The 22236-nt window shown below is 31.0% G+C and overlaps 3 protein-coding genes across 4 annotated transcripts; all 3 read left to right on the plus strand.

The window, feature by feature from the left end:
- Positions 1–7204: 7204 nt before the first annotated feature.
- On the plus strand, positions 7205–8564 carry LOC102628257 (MYB-like transcription factor EOBII). The gene is made up of 3 exons (XM_006482589.4): positions 7205–7385; positions 7577–7706; positions 7860–8564. Exons 1-3 carry the CDS (start codon positions 7244–7246, stop codon positions 8377–8379), a joined length of 792 nt encoding a protein of 263 aa, XP_006482652.2. The 5' UTR covers positions 7205–7243; the 3' UTR covers positions 8380–8564.
- A 1289-nt stretch (positions 8565–9853) lies between these two features.
- LOC102614744 (uncharacterized) lies at positions 9854–11681 on the plus strand. 2 transcript variants are annotated; one of them, XM_015531578.3, is made up of 3 exons: positions 9854–10035; positions 10342–10451; positions 11250–11395. In XM_015531578.3, the coding sequence occupies exons 1-3, from the start codon at positions 9923–9925 to the stop codon at positions 11288–11290; spliced, it is 264 nt and encodes an 87-aa protein (XP_015387064.1). In that variant the 5' UTR covers positions 9854–9922; the 3' UTR covers positions 11291–11395. The 2 variants fall into 2 exon arrangements, with proteins under 2 accessions (XP_015387064.1, XP_006482429.1); XM_006482366.4 differs by lacking the exon at positions 10342–10451 and having other exon boundaries at positions 9871–10035; positions 11250–11681.
- Positions 11682–17049: 5368 nt separating this feature from the next.
- Positions 17050–22049, plus strand: LOC102615242 (agamous-like MADS-box protein MADS2). Its single transcript, XM_006482367.3, has 8 exons — positions 17050–17600; positions 19169–19247; positions 19851–19912; positions 20067–20166; positions 21157–21198; positions 21283–21324; positions 21516–21652; positions 21749–22049. The coding sequence occupies exons 1-8, from the start codon at positions 17416–17418 to the stop codon at positions 21831–21833; spliced, it is 732 nt and encodes a 243-aa protein (XP_006482430.1). The 5' UTR covers positions 17050–17415; the 3' UTR covers positions 21834–22049.
- The last annotated feature ends 187 nt before the right edge of the window (positions 22050–22236 follow it).

A 22236-nucleotide genomic window follows, 5' to 3' on the forward strand; every position in this document is an offset into this window, starting at 1 on the left:
TTGTTGAATTAGTTCCGGGTTTGAAGTGAAAATTGTGAAAGAATGTTCCCTAGATCAATATGTGAAATTAACGACGGACAATAATGGGTGGATTATAAAAATCATTGAATGAGAATGTTATAATTAGATTAGTATCTTTTCTAGAAATAATGCTATACGTAGTACATATGACAGTTTTGATATATACCTCGTTATTGTGATAAATCATATGACAGTTTTGATATTAATTGATAAGAGTTGTATCACAAATTCATATGTGCAGTGTTGTTGTTGGTCACTAATGTACTATTGTTAACTAGTTGCAATAATCTGATGTTTGATGTCAGCCTAATTATTAAGAAATCTAACTAATTGAATTTCTTGAAATAATATAAAAGATTTGAAATTTGAATCTTATTTATATATATGATTTTATAAGTAGGGTGGGGCTCAAGCCCCCACTGAAATTTTTTTTTGTTTAAAAGAAAATTAAAAATTAAAAATAATCCCTGTAAAAATTATTAGATAATCTCATTCTTTAAAATTTAAACTATTATTTTAATAATTATAAAGTAATAATTTTACTTAAAAAAATAAAGCCCACAACCCAAAATATTTATAATTCCAAAACTGAACCGTGATTGTCAAACTCGTAATTAGGGATTGTCTTGAAGAAAATAGGAAGCTGCAGGCATCAGTTCTGTTCTTTATTCTCATAATCGCAGTGAGAATAAACATATTCTTTTCGGTTTTTTTTTTCAAATTAAGTTAAGAATTTCGTATTTTATTTTTTGTTCACATGTCAACACATCTCTATATAAATTGTAATTGTTCAAGTGACTAATTCTAGTCTTTACAATTTCTTTTTTTAGTGATTTTGTTTATAACTATTAGTAAATTAATTTTTTCAATTGTAATTAATTTATTTTTACATAAGTACTCATATATATAATTTTGAGCAATGAAATTTGTGAAGAATGAACTTCGGAATCGGATAGGAGATGAATGGATGAATGATAATTTGATTGTTTGTGTAGAAAAAAAGATGGATTTAATAGTATTGATACTGAGTCTATTGCACAATATTTTCAGAATATGAAATCGCGTAGAGAACAATAGTAAGTGAGTTGCCAAAAATTTTATATATTTAAGTTTCAATTTTTACATTTTGCTGTTATTTAATTTAGCCCCCGGTAAATTATTTTTCTAAATCCGCCACTGTTTATAAGAGTGGGAAACGAGTTTGATTTCTATTTTCTAATGTTTTTTTCTCCTAAAAAAAGGAAAAAAAAAGTGCAATGTTAAATGCTATAAAATGAGACACAGTCATATTATAATATATGCCCATCACACATAATAAAAATGTTACGACTTTTTCACCGAAGTTAGATATAAAATGCTATGCACATATAATAAGAATAATATATATATATATATATATATGTGTGTGTGTGTGTGTGTGTGTGTGTGTGTGTGTGTGTGTGTGTGTGTGTGTGTGTGTGTGTGTACACCATGATCGATAATAATTCAATCTGCAGAGAAAGCAATGTTTTACAAAACGAAGTTCCGGAGCTTTTATATTTGGTCTGCTAATCTTAATTCCCCTGATGTGATTATGTATGTTTCCTGCGGGACAATGCACTGATTTAAAAAAAGAAAAAATAAAAAATTAGAAGTAACAATCATCCACCAAACACCAACTGCAGGAGGGATTTCAATATTCTTTTTGTCTCTACTTTTTTCAAATCATTGGATAGGATTCAATATAGAAAATTGAGGTGGGTGATGAACAAAATTAAAGATTTACTCTCAACCTCTTGAGCTCAAGTTATTATTACATTTTACCCGAAATAAGTATTAAAAAGCCAAATACGTGCTACTTATCAAATTCATAACTCTTTATATAAGACAATTCAAAATTTCAATTCTTGAACAAAAGAAAACTGAAAAAAAAAAAAAAAAGGTCTTCAAGCAACTTCATAGTTTCACTAGTGTCAGTGATAAGTTCTTGTAATGACTCTGCTTACTCTTTTTCTTTTACTAAAAGAGCTTTGAGAGGCTGTGAATCAATCATATGGTTGGATGACTTCCCAGCCGATGTAACGTGTCTTTTTTCTCATATCAATGAATGAAATGATTATTTTCTTATTGAGGGGGAAAAAAAAATTCACCCAAAATATATATCTTATTTTATCACTAAATGTTACTTGTGAAACTATCAAAATATCCTTGATCATATGGGAGAAATATATTTTAGATCATCTTAAAATTTGCACTCGCTGCTTCACTGGATGACACGCGTTTTACAGTGCGGTAAATGTGCCAACTCATTAATTAGAAAAGCACTTATTTCTTTTATAGTCCCGTTTGAGATTGCTTTTTGGGAGGGTTAAAAGTGATTTTACAAAATCCAAAAATTAATTTTGGTGTTTAGTAAAAAAAAATCAAAATCACTTTTGCCAAAATCAACTCCTCCTACAACTGATTTTAAGAATCAATTTTATTCTTTAATATAATTCCATAAATATCTTTACACTTATTACTTAAACCCGAAATTATCCTTATTTAAATTGGAAATAAAATCAATATTTTAATTTTTTTTTATTATAATTAATGCACACCTTTCGTTTACCCTATTTCTTCATATTTTGTGTTTTATCAAAACTTCTCTAGTGCAAGTAAATTTATTTTCTTACAGCATTTTTATATGTATAAGTAAATTTCATCCTACATTATGTACATTTTAGTCATTTATTTTCTTACAGCAGTTTAACAATAAGATTTACCAAACACCCATAACTGCTTTCAAAATTCACAGTACTTTTGAAAATAAAATTTACCAAACACTTAATTGATTCTCTTCACAGCTGATTATTTCTACAACACAGCTAACAACAATTATTTTAAAAGCTGCAGCATTACCAAACTGGCCCATAATCCAATGTTGTTCTTTCAATTTCGACGTCTCCATTCCTTCCTCCTCCTTTTATACCTAAAAAATTATGTCTTCATTTTCTTCAATCTTAAATTCTACGGCTCAAAATTTCAAATATTTGGTGCCTTCACGGCTTCACTGCCAAAGCCTAATTCGATCTTCGTGCTTTTGCATAAGTCCCATGTCCAAGCAGCTGTTATCTGCACAAGAAAGCTTGGAATCCACATGAGAGTACGACGTGGAGGCCATGACTATGAGGGTCTCTTTTATGCATCCGAAATTAAAACACATTTCATTTTTGTGGACTTTTCTAATCTACGTTCCATCAACATATTCATTGTCTTAATACATATTTTCTTTTCTGAATCTGAACATGTAGTGCAGGAAAGCCCTGGAGAAAACGTCACTAGCCAGCCCAGTGATGAAGTGAAAACAAAAAGCCCAACCCAAAGAAACTTAAAACAAATCCATATATTCTAAACCCCAAAATCCTATGCGACTGATCGATATTTTACACACAGAGAAATTCAAGTAACACACTCTCAAAACCTTGTTGTATTATTAACATAAACATTAAATTATGTGTTTATAAAATCAACATTTTAATAAATATTGTGATATTCTATTTTATTATTTATTTTTTTCAGAAAAAAACAAACTTAATTTCTTTACTTTGATGATGAGTTTGAAGAAACAAACAACTACATAGCACAAAACAATATCCTATTTGCTTCTTGGACATATGCAAAATGCTGTCCCTTTTGTGAAAATTTCTAACATGTTTTAGTGCCGCCCTGTTACATACATGAAATAATATATATTTTATTCAACCAATCACGCCTCTTGAAAGTAGGGCCGGCTCTAGAGTATTAGGGGTTTCAGGTGAAATTTTTTTATGAAGCCTCCTCTCATTTAATTGCTTTAACACCCAACGAAACATTAAAAAAAATTAAAATTTAATCAATTTTTAACTATATATTGAATATTAACAATCAATAAGTTGATAAGAAATTTCAAATAAAAAAAGTAATCAAGAAGATTTTTTTAAAAAATTCCCTAAGACTATTATTTCAAGAAACTTTTTTTTTTAAACTTCAAAAGTAAAAAAATAAATGCAATATTTTTTTTTATAGAGAAGAGAGTAAGAAATTTTATAATGTTAAATAATTAAGGTTTTTTTAAACAGTGAAGAATTTTTTAATATTTTTCTTGGAAAAAAACAATGAATTAATAGTTAGTACTATTAATTATAACTTTTTAACATTAAAGTTATCAAATATAAAATTTGTGTAAAAATTTTAATTGTAATATAATTATCAATTAAAGAGAGCCTAACAAAAAGGCTTCCTTATTATAAGTAAGTTAAAAAAAATAATTTGAGTATATAAAGAAATAAAAAAGAATCTTCTAACATATAAGGATTAGGTGGCCACAATAGGGCTTTCCTAACATATGAGACCCTAAGCGACTGCCTTGTTTATCTATGTTTAAAGCCACCCTTGCTTGAAAATGAATCTAGAAAAACAAGAAAAATATGGATTTTGGATGACGAAATCAAATTCTCTACTGTTATATGTTAATTAATTGAGGACGCAGTGCAGATTTGCAAATAATTAATTAAAATCTCTCCAAATACTCACGTGAAAGAGAAAGACTGAAAGATTATGGCTTGACTTTGGTTATTGATGCTTTGCTGAATTTGCCTTATCAGCTTTGCTTACCCATGAGGGTACCTTTTGAATTGAATGATGAGAAGTTGAGAACCCCCACCTGGTGAGTTCATGAATATGGGAATATTCCTTTTACAGTGTAGTCTTGGACTTCTAATTAACCATATATTAAATTTCAACTTTGTTTTGGAAAGCTAGGTTAAGTTGCGTGTGTGATTTTAGCCTCATGATGATGTTTCAACTCACTTCTGCAAGTCAGTTTGTTTAGGTAGGTTGGCACTTGCACATGTGATTTTAATCCGGTCGTTGTGCAAGAACATTTTTTTTTTTATAAGTGCAAGAACATTTTAAATAATGAGCGTTGATTTGACAAGATCTACGAGGCTGATCTATTAAAAAAAATGAAACATTTTTATGAGTTGATGGAGTTTCTAAATTAAGATTAGCTTTTGCTGTTCTTGCCCGTTTGTTCGATCAAACCTTAGATATAATTATAATCATTCTCATTGAAATAGTTGTTATATATAACTTAATTTCTTTGTACCAATGTTATATTGAATTACTTTTTTATTAATTCATTGCTAGACCTCTTAATTACTTGTTAAATACCAAAATCTGTTTGGAATTCATCATCGTCATGGCTAGTATATATGCATTAACATAAATTCAAATCCCATTACTTATACATTTTGCACTGATATCATATTCGCGAGATATAATACATAATTCTAAAACAAAGTGAAATTGAATTCAAAATCCAGTCATTATCTTCTTAAATTGGATATTCACTTTATGATAACAAATTAACACGTTTTCTAGTTCCCTGTAATATGCATTTCACCTCTAACCTAACTACTAGTTCCTGATTCTTTCATGTAACTTTGATTGCTTATCGGGTTGTAGTTGTAAAGCACCTATTCACTAACTATCTTAAACTAGGCCTCGCATTCAAATAAGGGCATAGAGCCATTGTTTTTTTTTCATTTCTAGAGCTCTTTCTGCAGACTTACAAGTAAGAAAATTTTGAGGAAAAAGGCATGCATGCCAGAAGCATTCATCAAAAAGTTTAGAAGACTATCATTAGATCCTCTGCACTCCTTGTAACAATGCAAATCAAAGTATCCCACATCTTGCCTTAACACTTCTTGCTTTCTTATTCTCGTTGCCTTTTTTTTTTTTTTGCCTGTTATCTCATTGTCCAACAATATCCCCCTAAAAGGTCCCAAGAAAAAGGTTAACAACATGAATACATCCATTTAAACGACTGTAGATTACGACATTTCCATTTACACAAAATTATTACAAAAAAAAAAATCATTAAAAAAAATTCCTCTAGAAAACAGGCATGATCCACAAGCCAAGTACACCAAAAATTCCCCTATATATACCAGGAATAATTTACTGTCTTTTCATATTTGCGCATGCACAAGCATATTTATCGGCTAATTTCATCTAGAAGCTCTAAGAATATCTATTAATTAAAGAGATGAATATCTTGGAGGATTTCTTAGTTATGCTTGTGCAAACCCTTTATGAAACCCTCACTAACTAATATCAAGACATCTGGATAATTCTTTCTTTCTTCAAATCCTAGATGTTGATTGAATAATTAAATTAAAAGAATGGAGGATTAGTAACAATAATCCACATGCTTTACACCCACCTAATTACTTCGCCCCCACATAGTCTACTTTGAAGGGGAACTCCGCAAGAGTAGACTCAAAAGCTCTCTCAATCTCTCTCCTATTTCTTTTTCGCACAATCAAATCAAGCATTAGTGATCTCACACACTGAGATCTATGTTCTTTTACAAGATCGTGGATCACTCTCTCATATCTTTTTGATATCCTTTATTAAGTACGAATGAATATAGGTAATTTGTGTTACCATCATACCTATAAATAGTCATTACGAGCATTAAACAAATGAGTTTCTCCAATTAAACAATGCCCCAACATTCTAAAAATGCTAATATCAAATAATCCTAAGGCCACGTGTTGCCCAGCTAGCCAGCTTTTATATCATATTCTAATACCCCATTACTCTAATTGGACTCCGAGAACCTTCTTTATGCTAATTAATTAAGCATCAATAAGATTAAAATATTTCTAAAGCATGTGACTAGGGTTTTTTAAGCCAACAGATGGTCCATAACGATTGGAAGCAAAGCCATTTTCAAGGAAACATCAAAAACCCAACTTGCTTCTTTTCGACTGAATCAAGTATATTTTTTTACTTAGTAATCAGTATAATGCGGTTTTCGTTGTGTTACGGAATCCTACTGTCGGAATATTGCTGCTGATAACATGCGGTACGGTTCAAAGAATTTAGATAAGATCCAAATGTTGGATTGTGATTGGCTAGATAACAAATCGAAGTGAGGTGGTGAGCACCATGAAGTAACGCGTGTGATAATTCTAGAGGTGGGATTAATTTTTACCAAAGGAGCTGCTAAATCAAAGTTTGATTCAAAAATCTTGTACATGTAGTGCTAGCTAGTGAGATCATCATCTTGGTGATTAATATACAAAAGCTAGCCTTGAAGTGATGGATACTGATTGATAAGAAGAATATATAAGGGGAAGCTATTGTTGAGTTTTGTGCCACATATTTTGGAGACAATAATTGCACAAGTACTTAACTAAAAGAAAGTGAAAGAATGATGAGAATGATGGGTTGGGGAGCAACTACAGAACAAGGATGGAGAAAGGGTCCTTGGACTCCTGAAGAAGATAAGTTGCTTACCGAACATGTCAATTTGCTTGGAGAAGGAAGATGGAGTTCCGTGGCCCGGTCTGCAGGTAATTAATCAGAATTTTAATAGTTATAAGAAAGCATTACTAATTGAGTGGAGACCTGACTTTACTCTTGACATGCTTTAATTAACTAATTAAGAATCATACGTTATTATATATGTATATGGCTAGCTAGCAACTTTTACTTTGTTCAGTGATTTAATTTTATTCGTATGTACGCGTGCATATGTTCTTAGGTTTGAATAGGAGTGGAAAGAGCTGCAGGCTGAGATGGGTGAATTATTTGAGGCCTGGTCTCAAAAGAGGCCAACTAACACCTCAAGAGGAAGGCATCATTATTGAATTGCATGCTTTGTGGGGTAACAAGTAATGCATCTGTCTCTTTATTCTCTCTACAATAAATATACAAATACAAAAGTACACACACAAAACGAAACAACAATAATAATAAATTGGTGTAATATAGTTTAATTTTATGGTGATTAGGCTTAGTCTAATTAATTATATGCATGAATACAGATGGTCGACTATTGCTAGATACTTGCCAGGGAGAACAGACAATGAGATAAAGAATTATTGGAGGACCCATTTCAAGAAGGAAAAATCTTCTCAGAAGCAAGAAAAGCGAAAGGCTCTACTTTTGAAACAAAAGCAACAACAGCAAAAGCAGCAGCAGCAACATGAAGATAATATGAATAGGGTTTCATCCAATGATGAGAAAACGATGAGTACTGCAGAGCATGAGAAGCAGATGGCTTTCATGCAACCGGCGATGGCTATGGAGAATCAGAGCTGGCCAACTATGTATCAAGATATTGCATCTTGGCCGTCCGATCATCATCAGCCTGCAGTGATAGATGAATTAGGGTTGTGGGGTGGCCTGTGGACATTCGATGACACAAACGGCCGTGTTGACGCAAGCACTAACTGCAACAAGATGGCTGCCGCCGTGCAGCAAAATCAGGCCGCAACTTTTGCTCTTGGAGGGGATTCAAGCAACTTCTGCAATGGAGGGTACATTTTTCAAGAAGGATTTTGATTTGGTTGCATATCCAAAGGAAAAGAAACATGTGTGAATTGTGATAACGTGGTTCTTTAACTACTTATATATGTTTAAGTTTCATCAGTTATCATATCTACATGTGACATTATTTGTGTAAGGAAGTCAATAATTTGATGTAAACTTTTATTAATGAAAGAGGTTACCTCCGTTTCATAAAGTTGTTCGATTGTTCATTAATAGTTTCGTTAAAATTTGTCCTCGATCTACTCTAACTCTTTAGAATTAATTACAACATTGTATTATTTTTTTGGCTTTTCACATTCTAAGTTAAGTGGGGAATATGAGGATATTTACCCAATAGCTTCCGATTCTAGTTGATTGATTATATGCTTCTGCGTGTCTAGGAATTTTTTTCCATCGTAGTCCTAAGTGCTAAGCTTTTCAGCATTTAAAAAAAAAACATATTTAATTCACAATTTCCTTTCCCAAATGGGTTCGGTAAGATAATCTTATAAAAGTTAATTGGTAAACTAAATTCTTGTCCTTGCTTGGCTGATGATTAAGAAAATAATTAAAAAGAACTAATGACATATTATATATAGTAAGAGTCTTTTCTATTGTTGTCAGTAGAGTTGACAAGACGGGTCATCGGCGGTTGTATTCGTGTTGTGTCAATTTCGTATTGAATTAAATTTTGGTCGATCCAAACACAACTCATTTAATAATCATATCAAAATATTGAAATCCTAACCTGACACAGAAAATAAACAAATTATCCAATAACCAGCTTAATATCTATATTTTTAAACAAATTTACAGTAAGCGCCCTGCGCGCATATAATTTATTGATATTATAAAATGTACATATCCACCAAAATATTATGCATTTATACTATTGAAGTTTTAATTATATATATATATATATATATATATATATCTACCAATATTTAACATATTTATACTATTGAATTTCTAAACATGTACAAAATTTTACAAAGGAAACACAATGTATATGTTTATCCTTACAAAGAAAAAAAATGAAAAGAGAAAATTATGTCTAATATTTAAGTTTTAATAATAAGAACCTACAAATTAATTTAAAATAAAAAATATAATTGTGTCATTGATTGAGTAAATAGGTAAAAAACTTTAATCCTAATGCAACACAGGAAAAAGTTGTATCCACTCAAACCTGCTCTATTTACTAATCGTATTAAATTTGGTGACACATACACATTTACTGTGAGGGTCAAAATTCAATGTTATAAGCATCAAATTGATAAATGTCAGGGATCTATGTGATACAAACGCATAATTTTCTTTCCACCTAAAAAAAGAAAAAGAAAATAAGGATCTAGTTGTTATCATCCAAAATAGAACTGGTAAAATTCAAAGCGGCCCGTGCAGGCGTCTCGAACCCGCGGCCTCCGCGCTATTAGTGCAGCGCTCTAACCAGCTGAGTCATTAGGCCATGTGTTTTTGGCGTAAAATATTTATAATTATGTTGCATAAGCTAATTCTAGTAGATAAGGTTGTTACTCTGTATCATTGGTGGTTGGTTGAGCAAAATAATTAAGCAATGGAGGGTTTAACAGCAAGTGAAGTCGCAGGATTTGGTGTGGGCACTGTGCTTCTATGTGCCACTATTGCTGCACCTAAGCTTGATGCTTTCTTTTCTGCTTCTCAAAGAAGGTGATAAACTTTGAACCCATTATGTATTCACGAACTAAGTAACAAGGAAATATCATGCATGTCTCCTTGAGATGTTATGTGGTCACTCATGATGTTGGGTTTCAATCAAATTTGATTTTTTCCTAGTAGTTTTAGAAATAAGTTGTCATTGTTGCCGGATGTTATTTGCCTTATTTTCTACGTATCCTTTAAATTTTTTTCTTCGTAGTTGTTTTTGGATTTGGTACATGAATTTAAGCACTAATTCATTGCGACTTTAGATAATTGATCTGATGAAGAGGTCTTTTGTCTTGATATGAAAAAAAGTATTAGGCTGAAGGAGTGCAATTTTGTTTTCTGTGGAGAGCTGAGGTGCCTGCTCTGTTATGGAGCATTGTTGGGTATTGTGGATTCAGCTGATATGCTGCTGTCTTTTGGTACTTTTACAAATAATAAAATTTTCCAGGCATTTTTGTTTCTACATTAACTATTGATTGTTCTGTCTGGAGATTGAACCTAAGCTAATGAACAACTGAACTGAAGTATGTGTAACTAAACTAATATACACTGTGAATGTAAATGCAGAATTTTTCGTGTCTCCTCTGATTACGGGATGAATGAATGGATTTGCGGCTAATAGCTTAACCATATTGAATGTAAATACAAACTATTTGTGACTAGATTCTCTGGATTTCCAATCTCTTTTGGAATTATTAGACACTGGAAGAGGGCTGATTTTGTGAATCATTATGGGTTTGAAAAGTAGGAGATTAGAATAACAGAAGGTTGGATTGTTAGGATAAGAGGTTTTGTCAGGTTCAACTTCAATTCCACTTACAGGAATTGGAAAAATAGAATTTCACATTAATTAATTTCAGTGTAGAAACCGATTTATTTTTATCCCCACCTCAGCAGCTAATCATGTTTTTGAAGCCTCAAGAAACGCAAGCTTTCCCAAGTATTAGTTTCTGAAGTTATAACTATCCTGCATCTAGCTAAATTTTGTGAATGATAGATGCCATTTATCAAGACTTCTTTTGTTGCCGTATCCTTGATTGAGGGTTAAAGTTTCCTGAATTATGAGGCTGGTAGGATTTCTTAACTGTATCATGAAATCACCAACTAGTGATTTAAAGTGTAATGAATGGAGGAGAAAGTTATTTCACTTTCACTACTCTTTTTCAATATGCATATCTGATATCTGTATGCTACATGTACAACTCCTTGAAATGCAGTTCCTTGGGTATGTGCAAGAAGTGTGGTGATGTCGGGATGATTGCATGCTCGAGGTGTAAAGGAATGGGACTAATCAAATCAAATGGACTGTTCGGTTTTAGTATCATGGACGAACTGTATCCACCACTTGATGGCGCTGAATCACAAATGAAATCAATTGGATGCTCCAAATGCAAGGGTAGAGGCCACTTCTGCTGCCCTGCTTGCTCTAATAAGCCCCAAGTTTAATTTATTCAGACAATTGGAACACTGCTTGTCCTACCTTCGAGATCATTCGATATGAAGCTATCATGGTACATATCTTTTTGTTCACACGACGGATATACTCTCACAGATCAGAAAAGTAATATGTAATAGTTGCATAATTCATGAATCTTTTAATTTAAGTTGTTCCAATTTATAATATGTCGGTAATGCTTATTTGTTATTAATGATGTTTAGTGGAAGTCCCTTTCCAATTCTTGAAGCAGTTAAAAACTGCGCATAGTCAATTGCAATATGAACTCAAAAAGAAAAAAATGTTAATAAATTCATCAATGTTTGAAGAACAAGTAGCAAACAAGTGCAGCAAGACCAAGTTTGACCAAAACTCTCCAAAGTTGATGATGAATCATTTCTGTGGTTTGCGTGGGCATCCTAATTGTGTAGTATTGTCGCTCATCATCTTTCTTTAAAGATTTCTGATGCTGACCCAAAACTGTACAAATCATGAGTCTTCAAAGAATTTAATTCCTTTCTCTAGCTCTACTCCCAGTTAAGAGAATGTTTAGTTAGCTTAATTCTGAAAGCCCACTGCTCTCCGTTAAAGGTTTTGGAAAATCTCCGTCCTTCTATTTAACAGCTAATGTTGATCACTCACTTTATATTTGACAATTAATTATTTCATTAAAGTCACCATATATTTTTTAAAAAAGCCTCAATAAATAACAATAGGTATAATTACGGCCGGTTGAACCAATGTCGGTGAAATAAGAATAAATATATTTCTATAAGATTTTGTTTTGATGGGTTATTATCATTTGACCACTTTAAGAATTGCAATATATTAAATGACTAAAGGAAATATGGTGATCTGTCATTTTATTATTATATTTTTACAAAACCTATCATTTTATTACATTTTCATTAGCACTGTTAGTTGACCAATTAGTCGATTAATAAGATATTAATTTTGCTCTTTATAAGAATTTTCTTTGAAAAAAAAAATAACACACAAAATATTACAATATTATAATTCAAAATAGAAAGTAGCTAAAAATAATCCATGTAAACCTATGAAAATAATATTTGATAACTCTATTTGTGTATTTTTTTTTAGGGGAAAAATTAAGATTTTATTAGTTAACTGACTGATCAACTAACAACACTAACAGTAATATTATAAAATGATAAATTTTGTAATGATATAATGATAAAATGATAGAATATAATACTTCGTATAATTGTTTGATACAGTATCATTCTTAAAGTAGTCAAACGAGAATATATTTTTTTAATTAATATGAGTGGAATAAATATGTTTCTCTAGTCTTTAATCATAAGAGTAGGAGTAGTGATCAGGTGCACACTATCTTATAAATTATTTTATACGACAAGTCATGTGTTACGATTTTATTGGCTAGGTTGTGGGACACCATCTAATAAGATCGTGACTTGTGACTCATCGAACATAATAACTTGCACGACCACGCACGCTTGATAAAATTTTGGTAGTCGTATCTCAAAAATGTTAGGGCCCAACTAAAGAATATGCCTTTCGATGGATTCATCATTCATTTGGGTCGCTCATCTACTTGCCGTACACGAGGGGGGGGAAAATATCTAGTAAAAAGCAAAAGCTAGACCCAAAAGGGCAAATAGGTAATTCCAAAAATGCTTTAAAGCCTCACTCTGCGGCTCTGCCCGGCTGTCCAGTGCCTGGGCGTTTACCAAAAGTTTTGTACAGTGCCACAAGCTTTATTCATCACGCGTCAGACAAATGTCACACATCGCAAATTAAAATGAGGCGTGCTCCCATTGTCATATCAGGGCACGTGTCCATGGGGTAACTGTTCAGATTTATCCGGCGGTAACAATGTACCTCACTGACAAATGGTGGACGTCCCATGTCAAAGCTTACAGGAACTCGACGCGTGTCCTTAAAGTCTGTTATTCATAGCTATGTGACCGTCGTTGGAGACTGCTTTTTTTTTTCTAGAGCAGAGAGATAAGATACTATTACGCAACTGCAGATTGAGTTGTCGTGGAAACACGTGTCCAATTTGACATCAGTTTATTTGTTGGTTCATCAATTTACCTTTTGGCTTTAGCTTTTTCTTTTTCTTCTCCTCCCTAAACAAAATAATAATAACAACAACAATAATAATAATTTACCAAACTTTTCTTTCTTCATTTATAAACCGTAATAAGGGCTAGTTTAATAATATATTAATTTTTAAAATAGTTTCTATTAATTATGTTGTAAAAATAATTAACTGTAAAGAGAATTAATTGAGAAGTTTAATAAAATTTATTTTTAAAAGTATTGTGAGTTTTGAAAGTAGATGTATGTGTTTGGTAAATTTTACTATTAAAATGCTGTAAGAATATCTATTATTAAAATAAACGTAATGTTAAAAATATTTATTTACACATTTATAAAAATGTATATATATGATAATTGATAGTTAAAATAAATATTTGTATCTATTATTTTTTTGTTATCTCAATATAAAATGTACTAATAATCTCTTCAAATTTATTGATTTTATTTCTTAATTAAATAAGAATAATTCTAGATTTTAATAATATATATGAAATTATATTAAGTATAAAGTTGATTCTCAAAATTAGATTGAGTAGTGCCACCCATCTCAAATTTTTTATCCAAAAAAATTATCTCAAATGATGTGGCATTCATTAATTGATTGGTAAAAAACTACTTCTCCTCTATTTTTTAGAATCTTCTATAGGATGAGAGTTAACAAAAGTGAATTTTATAAAAATTTACCAAACACCAAAATTGATTCTTAGATTTCTAAAATTACTTTTGAGCATTTAAAAAACAGACCCAAACACCCAAACAGATCCTAAGTCATCATATCTTTCATTTGGTTTCAAGAGAAAGTTTTAAGATTATTAATGCATGAAATACCAAATATAAACATTAGTTAGCACGTTTTATTTATTTACTTATTTGCAAGAATCTAAGGTTCTTGTATTCTTTTTCTTTCATTTGAGCACAATTTAACCAGCTAATTTTAGTTGAATGCACAATTCTTAATTTAGACGTTTTGTTTTTAATTTTGTACCAATGAGTTGGTAGTTTCAGTAATTTTAGAGTGGAATATGTGTTCTTGATCAACATGGGTACAAATGCATGATGACTTCTTTTACATGTGGCATTCACAAAATGGGAGGATGCATACGCATTCTCTTTGTTCAATTGTCTTTAAGCCACTAAGAGAAAAGAAACAAAAGCTGGTTTCTTTTTGTGGCCAAGGTTTAGTTGAAAATAAATTGCCACTTTAATGGTCTATAGAAGGATTACCTACATTTAATTTAGCCATGTAGTCCCCTTGATTTTTATAAAAGATGCCTTTTCCTCCAATAGAAAAAGGTTGCCTAATTTTGGCACTATAAAAACCTAGTGTATGCAACCATTGCGAGTCCACAAAACAACAAGGCGAATTGAAAATAACGTCCTAGCTTCTTCTTCTTCTAATTAAACATCATTCATTAGGATCGTTTGTTTGTTAATAATCAAAATTAACTAATCTTTAATGTAACGTGGTGTCATTGTTTTTTTTATTAAATGTCAATCGCAATTTTATATTTTCTCAAGCAAAAAAAATTAAAATTTCATTTCATGCAGAGAGAGATGTGCATGATATAAGTGTATAATTATAACATTCTCAAAGGAAAAAGAAAATAAAAAGGATATATTCTTGAATGAAAATTTGTTCTAAATTGATCAAAGTTAAAGGCAAGTGGCCCTTCATCATACACTTTGAGATAAAATGGCATGTTCAATGTTCTGTGGGTCTCGACACCACACATGAAGAATAATCTTGGAGTTCCACTTTGGATAAAATTTTCAAGGTAGAGAACAACTGAACAAGCGTGATAATGAGGTTTATTATGCTTAATTTGTCCAAGATTAGTGTATAGAAAAAAAAAATAATTTTGTTAATTATTTTGGTGAAAATAATCTGGCGAGAGAACTGCTCTTATAATGCAATGTTTCACGTTTTAATTGTTATTAATTTATCATGGATCACAAGTAAAGTATAAATTCTATGTTCATGATAAAAAGATTCCAGGAGTAAAAAGATAGTAGGAGGACTTAATTTTCTTCTCTGTCGAACAATGTGTATCAGTGTATGATGGTAAAACTCAGAATGCTTATTATGCTTCATAATGATAATTTAATAAGTGATTACGTGATAGGACACCAACAAAAAATGAGATGATCAGTCTAAATAAAAAATTCATTTTTATTTTTCGAAATAAATAATTTATCCCATCATGTTTCAAAAACCCCTTCACTTTAAAAATCTTTGTTAACTTTCAACTTTTTCATCTTTTATTGTTTCACCCTCGATAATTTTGATTGATCGATGATGAGTTCGACCATATCTGATTATCTGTGGTAATTAAAATTATAAAACCCAAAATAAAAAAATTAATGTTAACACTTTATTGGAAAAAAAATGGAATTTGGACATTTTTGCCATAAAAGTATCTGAATTTGATTTAATTATGGGTCGACTTAAGCATAATTATACACATACTCGTATTCATATATACATCCAAATTTTTCTTAATCTTATTTCGAAATTACTGTTTGAAAATTAGTACATGTAGTTGAAAATGAAACTATGTATTTTAGACAATTTTGGAGGGGCATCACAGCTAGAGCAAAGGAAATATAATCAGAAAGCAATTTAAAGAAAATTGGTCAGAAAATAAATAATTAAAAAATTAAAAAAAAATTGCATGATAGAGATATGGGGCCAATGTACAGTCGACACGTCCATAGATCTATTTTAAGGTTGGTGTCAGCGCTCTGACTTTTCTGGAGATAACTAGAAACTGACACTAAAATTTACAGACTTCAAATTTTTTTCCCCACGCGCTAGTTCTTCGTGCCTTTCCACCGTCCATTCTCATGGAAAATTTTACCAAATGGCTTGCGGTCAAATTTATAAAAATAGCTCTTTACCATTTCTTAATCAGATTAGTATAATAATAATAATAATAATATCATGGTAAATGGTAATTCTTCTCTACAAAATATTAAGAGTGTTGATTAAAATTTCAAATAAATTCATATGAAAACCAACTTAAAAATTTATTCAAAAGAAGTATGAATAGATATACTTTTAAATTAAAATAATAATAAGGTAAAGTAGTGAAATAGTGCATTTTGGATAATAATAACACTGCACAAGATAATTTTAATTGATTAGATCGATAAATGATATTTATAGCAACAGACATTATCTTTTCTAGAATATGACACAAGAGTATATCAATCAACATCTTCAATTGCAATAAACAACCGCAGTTAATCTACCATATTTCTTACTTAATTAAGGACGTAATTTATAAACTAGCTCTAAATTTAGACAATGTTGGTAAAATTTTCATTCATTGTTTGACTGACATGCTCCACTTTTTAATCTGAATAAATAACGAAAGAGTTTGAGGACACGGGCTTTGGTAAGAAGCGAGTGGGGGAATAGAGGTGTTACGAAACGGGAAAAACAGTGGAATGAGAGCAAGTTATACAAAACTGGAAAGAGCAACAACCCTAAACTCTCTCTCATTATTTCATTTTCGATTTCATTTATAGTGTAAGATCAAAATACAAAGCACGAAAAACAAACACAATTCACTTAAAAAGGTTTCTCTTCAAATCTCTTTTTTTTTTAAAAAAAAAAAATATTATTTTTGGTTTTTTTTTTTCTCTCTCTAGGGTTTCCAAGTGTCCAATACAATCTTATATCTTTCACATAATTGGATGCAACTGAGTACTGACTCTTAGAAAGAAAGCTGAGCTTCTTCCCAACATAAGGAGAGAATTAACTTGTAAGAAGAACAAGAAAAATTAATTTTTTTTTTTTTTAAAAAAAAAAGGGGGAAAGAAAGAAAGTGTAGCTAGGTGAGAGGAAAATAGAGGATATGGGAAGAGGGAGGGTTGAGTTGAAGAGAATAGAGAACAAGATAAACAGGCAAGTGACGTTTGCTAAGAGAAGAAATGGGTTGTTGAAGAAAGCTTATGAGCTTTCTGTTCTCTGTGATGCTGAGGTGGCTCTCATCATCTTCTCTAATCGTGGCAAGCTCTACGAGTTTTGTAGCAGCTCTAGGTATTTTCTTTATTTCTTCCCTTTTTTTCTTCTGTTTCTGTGCGCGTGTATATATGTATATATGTGTGTGTACGTATGTATATGTGTTTAATTTCTCTTTGTTGATGTGTTAGATCTGTTTGTTTGTTCTTTTTTGGTAGATTTTTGTTCAACAGTTTTAGATTTTTTTTTTTTTTTAATTTCATAGAAATAAAACAAGCTCCTTATACTCTCACAAGTTTTTTTTTTTTAATTTATATTTTATTTGTTTCTGAAATGAAAAATATTTTATTTTGGGATGTTAATTTGGTTAGTTTGATGAAATCAGAATTTTGCGCTCTTACTAGCTTATGATTTTATTTTCGTTTTGCTTGTGCGGTGATGATCAATATTTTTTTTTTTTTTTTTTTGGGGTTCATCATCAAGTTTTCTTGTGATCTGCTAAAATACTATGTGTGATTCATGTAAAGCAAGTTCTCAATTAAACTTACTACCTGTTTTCTTTCATTCATCATCTTATGGCCTTTGTCATATTTTATTTTATTTTTCTTTTGCAATTAAATTGATACGTCTTAATTTTATTCCCACGCAACACATAGCTCTAGTACTTACTTGTTTCATCTTTTTTTAAAAAGAAGAGGTTTCTTTTCAAAATTAACTTGATTTTTCACTCATTCTAAGAAATCTGGGTTTTGAATTTTGTTTATATTTATATAAACTCTGATTGAATATATTTATATCCTGCCAAATAATAAGCTAACTACTAGCTCAATTTTGTCGATCTTGAGAGAGACAGTGAAGAGAGAGACAGAGAGAGAGACAGAGGGCATTTTGCTCAAAAGCCTGAAATCATGGCCTTGTACATCTTTTCTGATGCCTACAAAAATATCAGACTTCCATGGGATAGTTACTACACCTTTTAAGTCTAGAATCCAACTTGGTACATCTTTCAATCAAGGAACTTTTAAATTATTATTTTTTTAATAAAATAAAATAGAATGAAACTATTACCAAAGGGTCAGACAAATTTTATTCCCTCTTTTTGGATCATCAGCATCTCATCAAATTAAGATCTTTTCATATTAATTATTAAGTGATAATAGTCTTGATTTTTTTTTTCGATTCTTTTTCTGCCGTATACATATATATGTATATACTCCTTTCGTCTTATTTTTGTCTTACCTTAATTCTTTTTCCCACTCTTTTGAAGTTCACAATCTTATAAATTTGAGTGATCACAGGGAGAGGCAGCTGCTAGATGTATTTGATTTCTATGCACTCTGTCTCAAACTCCTGCATGCATGCACTTTTTCTTATTCTTGGAATGTAAACAAAAATTGTTGGTTTGAGTGTTGAAAATAGAATCACAATATTTATAAACCACCAACCCAAAAAACAAAAAGCAGATATATCTGTTGTAAAATGATGATATATATGTCTACAGGCTTTCTTATGTTCTGCTTTAAAAAGAACTATTATTAGCTGTTGTTTAATTTATTTTCCTCTAGAAGGAGGGACTCACTAATTAATTTATGACTTAAGTAATTTTCGGTAAATTAAAATTGGTCTATTTTTGTCTTTGTTTTTAGCATGCTCAAGACCCTTGAAAGGTACCAGAAATGCAGCTACGGTGCAGTGGAAGTCAATAAGCCAGCAAAGGAGCTCGAGGTATACCACCACTTAGCTATAATGATAATTATTATGGAGACAAATACAGTGCATAGTTTCACTTCATTTGTGTGATACGACTTTTTAAATAAATTTTGTGATGTTTAGCAAGTAGCATTACTGATAGAATAATTTTGCATCATGATATCAAACTATATAGTGGCACTTAGGGGCTATTTGTATTTTATAATTGCTATATAATGATTCCATTTCTTAGTATTTGTGAGTAAAAAGCTATGACACTTTAATTCCAAATAGATTCTTTAGTATTTGATATGATGTGAAATTTATATATGTATAAATATTTTAACATGCACGAATACTACTAAATTCTCTTCTATCTATGTGAGCAGGTTTCAAACACAAAACCTCTAGTACCACTTGCAGAAATTTTATTAATTGAACTAGTTAACAGCCACATTTACTGTAATGTGATTTAATAGATGCCATATGATGATAAAATTTTTCACATCAAATACACAGTATAATATACATGTCACAACCGTATATATATGTTAGTTTTCTGCTCATTAATTTCAATCTTTCCTGACACACACATTTCCGAGTTTTGTGATTTACACTTCTAAAATTACCATGTAACAGAGCAGCTACCGGGAGTACTTGAAACTGAAAACAAGATTTGAGTCCTTGCAGCGAACTCAGAGGTACATATACACACATAGATATCTATAACCTCAATGATTGATTGCCTATGATCATTATTTTTTCCTTCTCATTTTCTCAAGATTTAAACATATATAAATGTTTCTGAAATATTCTGATTTGTGAGAATGAATTTTGTTTTGGGGGTGCCTGCAGGAATCTTCTTGGAGAGGATTTGGGGCCTCTCAACTCAAAGGAACTGGAGCAGCTTGAGCGTCAGCTAGAGTCATCCTTGAAGCATGTTCGCTCCACCAAGGTAATTAACTCAATTTTCATGAAGCAAGAAAATAATTAAAAGTTCATATAAATATTACTGGATTATATATACTCCATGAGTAGGTCAGTCCTGTAAAAATATGACTGGAGTATGGAGGTGATTTTTTTTTTTTTTTATGTATATGTTCTAAGAGATTGAATTAAGATCCTCAATTCCTCATATGATTTATTCTGAACTTCTAGGATAAAATTAATCTCGATCCGCCAAATTTATTTAAAAATTTCTATAAAACTCTATCTTGCTTCACGTTCTAGCAGCAAAAATAATGAAGATTCTCCCCATATTATTACTAGACTTGCATTGTGGTACTATTTTTTCATGGTAAGAAAAATATAAATCATAAATACCATATTTTTTGTAAATGCCAAGTTTTATACGTATGATTGGTAATTGGTCTCAAATACCATGAACAACTTGCATGTAATTTTGACGATTTTTATTTCTGTACACACACATCCCCAAACATTGACACAAACATAGTCCGAAGGAACATTAACTAAATTTAACATTCTCCTCCAATAATAATAATAATAAATTTATGTGACACGAATCATGTGAACTTTTTTTTTTTCTTTTTTGGGTGTTCACCTCTACGACGTAGCTCATAATAATCTTAGCTACATCTTTATGATATTACAAATGTTGGTAGTTTTTATTGCCACAACGTAAGAGCTAGCATATTATGATATTACAATCCTTTGGACTGGAAACTTTTGGAGGCAAATAATTTCTCAAGTTGAAGGTGTGATATAGAAATATTGAAATGTGTAAAGTAAAACACTAAAACTTAAGTGTTGAGTATATATGGAAAAGTATATTAAAAGATTTGTGTCCAATGATGAAAAAATTGCAACATGTATAAACATACAACTGTTACAAGGTAGAAATTTCGGTCTGTTGGGTATCAAAACTCATTGAGCTTTTTACATTGTATGTTTTATTTTGTGATGTATGCAAAATTTTGTGCAGACACAGTATATGCTTGATCAGCTTTCTGATCTTCAAAACAAGGTACAAGAATTTGAAATAAATTAATTGTCAATGATTCACATTTGTGTGCCCCTATAAAAAAACTAACTAAATATGCCATTTCAGGAACAATTGTTACTAGATACTAACAGAGCTTTGACAATAAAGGTAACATTGTATTGCTCTCTTAATTCTCATTAGCTATTTTTATGATTAGCTAGATTGCTTTTTCTGTGTGACATAATTGTAAATTGGAGAAATGGTGACGTGATATACCCATGCCATCTAATCTGATTTATACATAAAGCAAATTTGCTTACAATAAATTTCAGTAATGCTTTAAAAAATTATCCTGGCAGTTGGATGAAATCAATGCAAAGACTCAGCTTCGACCTTCTTGGGAAGGCGGTGAGCAGCAACTAGGTTATAATCCTCAGCATGCTCAAACTCAAGGACTATTCCAGCCTATTGAATGCAATCCTACTTTGCAAATTGGGTAAATTTAATTATATACTCACTCTCAGTGCTCATTAATCTGCTGCCAATTTTTTTTTTTATAAATAAAATTTCTTTGATTTGTTCTTGTGTGCAGATATAATCCTTCATGTTCAGACCAGATGACTGCAACAAGTCATGCTCAACAAGTGAGTGGTTTCATCCCAGGATGGATGCTGTGAGAGTTTTGTGGTATCGGCAGGTGGCAGCAGGGTGAAATTGATGCTTCTTGATGTTTGGAAATATGTAAATGATTTCAAGAGCATATGTGTAATCCCATATTAACATAAATGGCAGCAGTGACTGATCAATTGTGGAGGATCCTGGGACCTTAATTAAGGCTTTGTAAGCCACTGATATTTATCTGCAAACTTATTTATGAGACCTGATTATGTTTATATTTTGATCTTTTCTGAGAATTGAGCATTTCTTGATGTCATTTATATGCAGTGAGTACTTGATAGTTTTTATCATAATTTAATTTCTTGTACAAAAGTCTATAAGTGACAAGGATCTTGTTCAGAGAAATTATGCTGAAGGATTGCATTTGCAGCCAGAGTTACATAGAGAAATCTCTTGGAAAAA

Source organism: Citrus sinensis, chromosome 6 (genome assembly GCF_022201045.2).
Source record: "Citrus sinensis cultivar Valencia sweet orange chromosome 6, DVS_A1.0, whole genome shotgun sequence".
NCBI classification, from domain to species: Eukaryota; Viridiplantae; Streptophyta; class Magnoliopsida; order Sapindales; family Rutaceae; genus Citrus; species Citrus sinensis.

What these genes read in the sequence shown, in the direction of transcription:
- LOC102628257 (XM_006482589.4), top strand. Translation starts at nt 7,244, where the DNA reads ATGATGAGAATGATGGGTTGGGGAGCAACTACAGAACAAGGATGGAGA. An exon ending in TTCCGTGGCCCGGTCTGCAG is followed by an intron (nt 7,386 to 7,576) that starts GTAATTAATCAG and finishes ATATGTTCTTAG; the next exon opens with GTTTGAATAGGAGTGGAAAG. An exon ending in CATGCTTTGTGGGGTAACAA is followed by an intron (nt 7,707 to 7,859) that starts GTAATGCATCTG and finishes GCATGAATACAG; the next exon opens with ATGGTCGACTATTGCTAGAT.
- LOC102614744 (XM_006482366.4), top strand. Translation starts at nt 9,923, where the DNA reads ATGGAGGGTTTAACAGCAAGTGAAGTCGCAGGATTTGGTGTGGGCACT. An exon ending in TTTTCTGCTTCTCAAAGAAG is followed by an intron (nt 10,036 to 11,249) that starts GTGATAAACTTT and finishes CTTGAAATGCAG; the next exon opens with TTCCTTGGGTATGTGCAAGA.
- LOC102615242 (XM_006482367.3), top strand. Translation starts at nt 17,416, where the DNA reads ATGGGAAGAGGGAGGGTTGAGTTGAAGAGAATAGAGAACAAGATAAAC. An exon ending in GAGTTTTGTAGCAGCTCTAG is followed by an intron (nt 17,601 to 19,168) that starts GTATTTTCTTTA and finishes CTTTGTTTTTAG; the next exon opens with CATGCTCAAGACCCTTGAAA. An exon ending in TTTCTGATCTTCAAAACAAG is followed by an intron (nt 21,199 to 21,282) that starts GTACAAGAATTT and finishes ATGCCATTTCAG; the next exon opens with GAACAATTGTTACTAGATAC.